The 8,102-nt window shown below is 49.4% G+C and overlaps 1 protein-coding gene across 1 annotated transcript; it reads right to left on the bottom strand.

Annotated features, from left to right (window-relative positions):
- Positions 1 to 4,743: 4,743 nt before the first annotated feature.
- Positions 4,744 to 6,215, bottom strand: LOC123058491 (uncharacterized). Its single transcript, XM_044481205.1, has 2 exons — positions 5,297 to 6,215; positions 4,744 to 5,119 (listed from the first exon to the last, which is right to left on the bottom strand). Exons 1-2 carry the CDS (start codon positions 5,912 to 5,914, stop codon positions 5,051 to 5,053), a joined length of 687 nt encoding a protein of 228 aa, XP_044337140.1. The 5' UTR covers positions 5,915 to 6,215; the 3' UTR covers positions 4,744 to 5,050.
- Positions 6,216 to 8,102: the final 1,887 nt, after the last annotated feature.

The raw sequence follows: 8,102 nt of genomic DNA, 5'->3' as shown, positions 1-8,102 counted from the left end.
AGAAGGATCACAACACCATGGCACACATATACAAGGAGATCCCAGATGCTGCTCTTGAGACACACAAGTTTGGATCTGTACATTACCTTCTGTCAGGCTTGCCAACTATAATTGGATCCTCAAGCACACTCTCTTGCCAAAGTCAGGTGATCAGAAGATGATCAGAGGCAATGCAATTAACTTGCTTCACATCTTTGATGTCCCACAGAAGTTCAAAGTCATGATCCTAATAGTGGAAACCATAAAGAGGACAGTTGCAGATCAGAAGAGGAGTTGTGGGTATGCCCCATAGATCCAGGAGCTGATCAACTTCAAGATGGTCACTGGCACATATCTGTTGGACAAGGAGCACCTGCCCATCTACCCAGACTTTGAGGACAACACTGTGGTGATGGATGAAAATGAACCATCTTCTATGCACGCACAAGCCAAGAAGGAGAAGGCAAAGGCTGAAAAGGCTGCAAGGAAGCCAACTACTGAAGAAGCATCTCAGTATCTTCTGAAGAGCAAGCAAGATCAGCTTGGCTACTTGATTGCCTCCACCCTGAGGATTGAGAAGGGATTGGCTACCCTGACTCAAAACCAGGAGAGCTTGGAGAGGATCATGGAGCAGAAGTTCTATGACTTAGATGTGAAGGTCACTGAGATCCAGTCAGTCGTTGAGAAACTTCAGGATGAAGTGGAGGAGAAGAAGGGCAAGACAACCACTGATGCTTTTGCTAGAGTGCTCAGAGGTCAGAGGTCTGCTGCCGTGCCTATTCCAGACACCAGAGCTACTTCATCTACACCAGCTATAGCTTCAGTGCCACCGGCTCCAGCATCTACTCCACCAGCTCCATCTACATCGACTGATGCCTTCGTTCTTGGAGTTATGTCTACACCATCACCTGAAGACCAAGCCTGAGTGTCGATCTAGCACTATGCATTTTTATGAACTTTTTGGTAACTTGTTGTTAAAGGGGGAGAAAATGTATAGATCATAGGCTTCGAGAGAGAGCGTTGCTTTTTCTTCTCTTTTTTTGTTTGGTGGTTAAACTTCGTTTATTTGCTTGGTTGAGATACTTTATACTTTGTGCTTGCTTAGATGATCGTGTGTTTGATCATATATTACCTTAATGCTTGTTGGATGACATTATCCTTTTATATGATCATTCACTTTGCTTGGTGATGAGTGCATGTATTTTAATTATTATCATTTTGAGCGCTCCACCAAAATGTATGTGACATGGAAGAGTAACCCATGATCCTAACTCTTTGTGCACTTGCAGTCCAAAGCAAATCTTAAACTATGCACAAATTTAGGGGGAGCTCTTGCTTTTCACATACTTCTCAAAGCGACAATGTTTTTCACTCTTATTATCATTTGTCGAAACTTTGTCATCAATTACCAAAAAGGGGAAGATTGAAAGTGCAACTATCCCTAGGTGGTTTTGGTAATTCCTAACAACATATAGCTCATTGAGGTAATGCTACTTCAAGATTAATATCTCAGGAAAGCTCAATGATTAGCATGGCATGGATGAGAAAAGTGGACCTCTCAAAATGCTAAGGGCAAAGGATTGGCTCAAGCTCAAAGCTCAAGACTCTATATTTTCTATTTTAGTGATCCAAGATCACATTGAGTCTATAGGAAAAACCAATACTATCAAGGAGGGATGATGTGTTGCTTAATGAGGTTCTTGTTCAAAATGCTTAGTGATATGCTCCAAAAACCCTCAACTACTTTCTCATATCCACATATGACCTAAACCAAAAGTCAAACTCGGCCCCACCGATTCTTTCTATCCGGCGCCACCGAGATGGGATTGTAATCTCTCTATTTCCCTTCTTAACATTTCGGACTCACCGAGATGAGCGATCGGTCCCACCGAGATTGCAATGTAAACTCTCTGTTTTCCCTTCGTAACGTTTCGGTCTCACCGAAATGAGCGATCGGTCCCACCGAGTTTACCTGACCAACTCTCTGGTTAGCTTATTACCAAAATCGGTCTCACCGAGTTTGTGTAATCGGTCTCACCGAGTTTGTGTAATCGGTCTCACCAAGATTACGTTATGTCCTAACCCTAATCATATCGGTCCTACCGAGTTGCATGTCGGTCCCACGGCAAACCCTAACGGTCACTAGCTTTGCTGAATCGGTCCGACCGAGTCTAATCATTCGGTCCCACCGAGTTTGGAAAGTTATGTGTAACGGTTAGATTTTGTGTGGAGGCTATATATACCCCTCCACCTCCTCTTCATTCGTGAAGAGAGCCATCAGAACAAACCTACACTTCCAACCTATGTTTTCTGAGAGAGAACCACCTACACTTGTGTTGAGACCAAGATATTCCATTCCTACCATATGAATCTTGATCTCTAGCCTTCCCCAAGTTGCTTTCCACTCAAATCTTCTTTCCACCAAATCCATATCCTGTGGGAGAGAGTTGAGTGTTGGGGAGACTAGCATTTGAAGCACAAGAGCAAGGAGTTCATCATCAACACACCATTTATTACTTCTTGGAGAGTGGTGTGTTCTAGATTGGCTAGATGTTACTTGGGAGCCTCCGACAAGATTGTGGAGTTGAATCAAGGAGTTTGTAAGGGCAAGGGGATCGCTTACTTCGTGAAGATCTACCGCTAGTGAGGCACGTCCTTCATGGGCGATGGCCATGGTGGGATAGACAAGGTTGCTTCTTCGTGGACCCTTCGTGGACTCGCGCAACCTTATCCTTTGTGGGTTGAAGTCTCCATCAACGTGGATGTACGATAGCACCACCTATCGGAACCACGACAAAACATCTGTGTCTCCAATTGCGTTTAAATCCTCCAAACCCTTCCCTTTACACTCTTGCAAGTTGCATGCTTTACTTTCCGCTGCTCATATACTCTTTGCATGCTTGCTTGAATTGTGTTAAGATTGCTTGAATTGTTCAAAGTTGCTAAAATCTGCCAAGAACTAAAATTGGGAAAATGCTAGATTTTTATTTGGTCAAGTAGTCTAATCATCCCCCCCCCCTCTAGACATACTTTCGATCCTACAACGTGCACATAGTTTTAGCTATTTTAGGTAAAATATGTCCAAAATGTAATGAATTTTGTCCATTTTATATGGAATCCATTGTATTTGCATGAGTTTCATCCGGTTTGTTGAAAAAGTGTTTGAAATGTATGTGTATAGCGTTGGATGGTGGTCTCCCGCATCCGTGTCTGCGGACTGATCCCCCTATCTATGAACAGATGCGGGAGAAAAAATATGGGTTGCAGTTGGAGATGCTCTAACGTTATGGAGAAAATATCCGATCTCACAGAATTTTCTTCCTTCCTCCTCGTGTTAATTTTTTTTTCCCGTGTAGAGCCTTCGGGTGACTTACCGGTGGGCCTGCTTTAGAATCTTCTAATAAAATTCACGTTTGTATCCTCTTAATACTCCATTTTAAACTAATAAAATTCATCCTTTATCTAAAAAACCACAACAGATTAGCAGATGTTTTGGGAAGGAAGACCAATGTTGCTTTGAGTGTGGACAAGTGGCATCTTCTAAGATGGGTCTAACGTGACGGAGAAAAGACCCGATCGCATAGAATTTTCTTCCTTCCTCCCCGGGTTAATTTTTTTCCGTGTGGAGCCTTCAGGTGACTTACCGGTGGGCCTGCTTTCAGAATCTTCTGCTCATGAATGATAACGTACGCTGGACCCCGGTGGACAGTGTCACACCGGAGTGTGCATTGACGTCATCGCATTCAAATCATCATATGGTCATATTAACCATTTTTTAGGGTGGCATATTATCACCCATGATCACAGAAGATCTGGGATCGGCCCCGAAACAGCAAACAGTAAACTCGATTGAGCACCAGTATCCCATTTCTTCTCAACTAAAAGCAAGGACATTGTGACGCTGATCAATCACAATCACACATGGGCACGGGCTTCGACGTCGGTTGTACTCCACTAGTACTGCTACTGCTCCCTCAATATGCCGCGTTGTTTGAATCTGATGTGGGTCAGTGGGTGCTTGAAATTATAACTTTGAATGCTTGATCGTGTGACCCAGCACGTGCCATGCTCAACAAGTAGCAGTAGTACGTCCTCTCAGGCTCTGCTGGTAGACTTTCATTTCGACGTTTTCTCTCTCGATATAACACGAGCTTTGTGACAGTAATTTCTTTTTTTCTTCTGACACTCGACCTTTGTCGCAGTAAACAGAGTTCCAAACTGCCAATGGTACCTGACAAGCAAACCCCTACCCGCCTGCCACTGTTCTACTTCTGGGCTTCTGGCTTCCTCTTGCGCGAAAGCTGTTTGTACGAAAATTACTAATGGTAACAAGTTAGTTACTACATGACTGTTGGGAGGCACGAGTGAAAAATCTACTCTACTACAACCGGAGTGCTCCTTTTGGAGCTTCACACAATGATAATGTCACATAATGGCTGTCCCACGTTAACCCCAAACGAACAGGTGGCGGGGTCCAAGCACCCCAAAACCACCCAACCACCGCCCTCGCCGCTACGAGCACGACACAGACGCGCCCGACCCGAAGCCAAGCACGTACGGCTATATACCTATACGGCCTTCAACGAACACGCAGATCAGACGGACAAAACCCATCGAGTAGGGAAAAAATAGATATATAGGCTAGCTGTGAGCAAAAGAACGGCTAAAAGCAAGCAACAGACTGCGAAAAGGCACAGCTCGTGCTGCACTGTGGTTGATGACGACGACGAAACCATGCAACCCGGGCAGCGGAGAGAGATCGAGTACGATGGCAGATTACACGAAGCATGGCGATCTAGATGGATTAGGAGTAGTAGATTACAAGACACGACCACAGACCCTACAACTATACATGAGAGAGAGAATAAAGCAGCGCTGCTTAGATTTGAAAGCAGGAAATCAATGTTAAAAGACGCGACATCGGAAGTACAATACCTGTCAACTCAGCTAAACCTAGTTTACTACTCCATACATTTTGTTGTTGTTGCTGGTGACCCCAACCCAAAGCGTGGGCAGAAGAAGAGAATGGCAGAGCTCGCCGGCCGGCCGGATATGGTAGCGGGTTGCCTGCTTACTGGTCATCGGGGACCCGGTAGGCGTCGGCGGTGATCTCGGTCAGCCATAGCCCCGGGAACAGCGACTGCACGAGACAATTGGTAGTAGTAGTGTTTCTGTTAGCTGGATCATCAGTACTGCTATTATTATACTAGTCTGAGACGAAAAGCGTATAGATAGAGGGCAATGGTAAAATAGGAGGTTTCTTGGCCTTAATTAGGTAATTAGAGGGGTGAGGGGTAGTATGGGGAATCGGCCTTACATCGAGCTGCCGCTGCACGACCCGCGCCCGCTTCCGGGGCCGCCGCCGCGGACGGGCGCCGGTGAGGGCGTAAACGTCCTCCTCGATCTCCTCCGCATCCAGCGCCACAGCGAACGGACCGCGCATGCCGTCGTGCCGCGCCATGGCCGCCGGGGTCGTCGACCACGGCGTCGCGGACGATGCGGCGCCCGTGCTGCCGCGGCCTGATGGACGACGCTTTCGCTCCCTCAGCGTCCACGGCATGCTGGCGGCCACAACCGCGGCGGCGTCCTGCGGTGGCGGAGGAAGCGGCGCTGCCGGAGGCTCGGGCTCCGGCGACCGCTGGGGCGTCGCCGGGGGCAGCCGAAGGCGGTCGGCGGCTTCATGGACGTGGCCCATGAGCTTAGCCCGGAGATCTTCCAGCCCGTCGTCGTAAGGTCCCTCGTCTACGGCGTCGGCACCACCGCGTCGGTGGGACGTCGAGGAGCGGCGCCGATCGCGGATGGCTCCGGCCCCCCCGGAGACCGACGACAGGGAAGGCACGCAGTGGCCACGAGGCGGTTGTGGTGGACCCCACGGCTTCAGGCGGTGCGGCTGCGTGGCCGGCGTCTTCGCCGTCGGATCCGCGGTGGCCGCCATGGTCGTGGCGCGCGGTCGGCCGTCGTCCGCGCGGTCCGGCGCAGGGACGCGCGCAGGCACGGTCGGCTCTGAGGGGAGGTCCTGCCGGGCCGCCGGCGAGGCGGCGGAGGAGACAAGCAAGATACGGGAAGGGTGGGAGGCGAGGGGGAGATAGAGAAAGCGAGGGAGGTGGAGTCTGCGTCGCGCTTTGTTACGGGGGCAAACTACGGCTGCGACGGGTGGTGCGGTGCGTGCGAGCGGGGTAGCTCGGGCAATTCGCGAGGTAGGGGTAGGACGTAGGACACGCGCGCCGGGAGGTCGGGCCGCGTGGGTCGAACCTCGAACGAGTATCAGATCACACCTGACCCTATTTCGTCCACCAGACAGAACCAGCGGTGCCTCGCGAGGGATCACGACGGAGCCGTCCGCAAGTGGACGTCGCCGGTGGCGCAGGTAGAGGCGTGTTTGGTCTTGGGGATAAAAACTTGATGATGGGACATCATCAAATTCCTGGCCTCAAGAATTGTAGTATGCTCCCCCACGAGTAGAGTAAAATGTACAAAATCATCGTATTAGCGTCATAACTCTTGTAAAACCACCATTTTACAAACTGTGACGCTTCGCATCGCAGCGAAAAATTGACAGTGGCAAAAATCACTGATTTGTTTTCCAAGAGCGTTTTGTCGTGGTCGATCACTCGCGGGCCGACAGCGGTGACGGTGAGGCACTAACGGCCGTTAACGACCTTACTTTTTTTCGCGCGGGACGAAGCAGCTGGGCTGGGCTGGGCGGTTTGCGTTCGGTCGATGGCTGGGGTGGGTTGGGGGCGTTCGGTCGTTTTTGTTTACTGGGCTGCTGGGTCGGGCTCTGCTTCTTCGTTTTTCCTCAAAAAAAAAAATCACACAACAGTAGTTCGATCGATTCAGTGTGCCCGTTTGGTTTCTCCCGAACACCCCAATCTCCACACACACAGTGCATTCACATTCACCATCCTTGTACAGATAACCACCACTCTCCATCCAACTCCCTCCTTCCCATCCAAAAGACCTCCATCGCGCCATGGCATTTGGCCTCGTATGGGACAAGGCGCTGCAGAAGATCTTCGACGACGGCACCAAGCTCTCCTACGAGCGCGAGGTGAGCACCCAGTACACCAGCGTTGAAATCCTGAAGGACCATGCGCGCGCAGTGAGGGCAGCTGCCAACCATGAAGAGTACGCCCCAATTGCCAGACCTCCACCGCCCGCTGATCGAGAACTTGGTCTGGGCAACGAGGAAGGTGAGGGATTCCCCGGATCCATACCAGAGGGCACACCGGTACATTGTAACGCCCCTAGTGTCATGCTACAGTGACCTCATACTAATAATGACATGTCATCAAGTTTAACTAAGCCAAATTGCCACTTGATAAAAATCAGAGTCAAATTCAAAATTCAAATTTAGAGTGAGAATTTAAATTCACAAACACGGTTGGAAAATAGTTCACCATTTAACAAATATTCCAAAACAAATAATGTTCAGGAAAACAACATCACTTGTTTACTCTTTTGGGCTCTAACAATCAATCAGTGTCAAATTAAAATTATTAAATGCTTTTCCTCATTTATGAAAATACAGACTATTTCAAATATCTCCCAAACTTTTTGTGGTAGTGACTAATATTGCTATGTAAATTATGGGCCAAGTTTCATATTTTACATAAGTCAATAGCTATTAAAAATAAATACAAAACAGGAGAAATAAAAAACAGAAAAGGAATTAAAGAAAAAGGGAAAAGGCTCATGTCCACAGGGCCAAGTGCACAGTGCCGGCCCATCCCAGCAAGGGGTCTTCCCCTTCCCCCTATTCACCATGGCGCGGTGGACGCCATCGGCGCGTCCACAACATGGATCTGCCACGCGGCAGCCATCTAGAGGCCCCGACGCTCCTTAAGGCCCGCATTGACCCCTCCCTTGCAACCGTAGCTCCACCATCTTTGCCCTCGCCTCGATCCCTTCTCCCCGCACTTGGCCGAACGCAGCCACCGTCATGCGCCGCTCGATCTCGCGGCCACCGGCGCCCCGGTGCCCGGGTACCTTGTCTGGGAGGTGCGCCGGCCATCGCCTCTTCTTCCTCGACAATCGGTCGAAGCCGAGGCACTCTGTAGCGAAGGAATCAGACCCTTCTTCTTCCTTGGCCGTAGCTTCATCTCCGGCGAACTCCAGCGTCG

The sequence above is a fragment of the Triticum aestivum genome, chromosome 3A (assembly GCF_018294505.1).
Source record: "Triticum aestivum cultivar Chinese Spring chromosome 3A, IWGSC CS RefSeq v2.1, whole genome shotgun sequence".
Classification (NCBI taxonomy): domain Eukaryota; kingdom Viridiplantae; phylum Streptophyta; class Magnoliopsida; order Poales; family Poaceae; genus Triticum; species Triticum aestivum.
Note: the sequence above shows the minus strand (reverse complement) of the source record. Positions and strands in the feature narration are given on the sequence as shown.

Bases quoted from the DNA above. Each gene is read 5' to 3' on its own strand.
- LOC123058491 (XM_044481205.1), bottom strand. From the start codon at position 5,914: ATGGCGGCCACCGCGGATCCGACGGCGAAGACGCCGGCCACGCAGCCG. The intron at 5,120-5,296 runs GTAAGGCCGATT...TGTCTCGTGCAG, and splicing joins TCGTGCAGCGGCAGCTCGAT to TCGCTGTTCCCGGGGCTATG.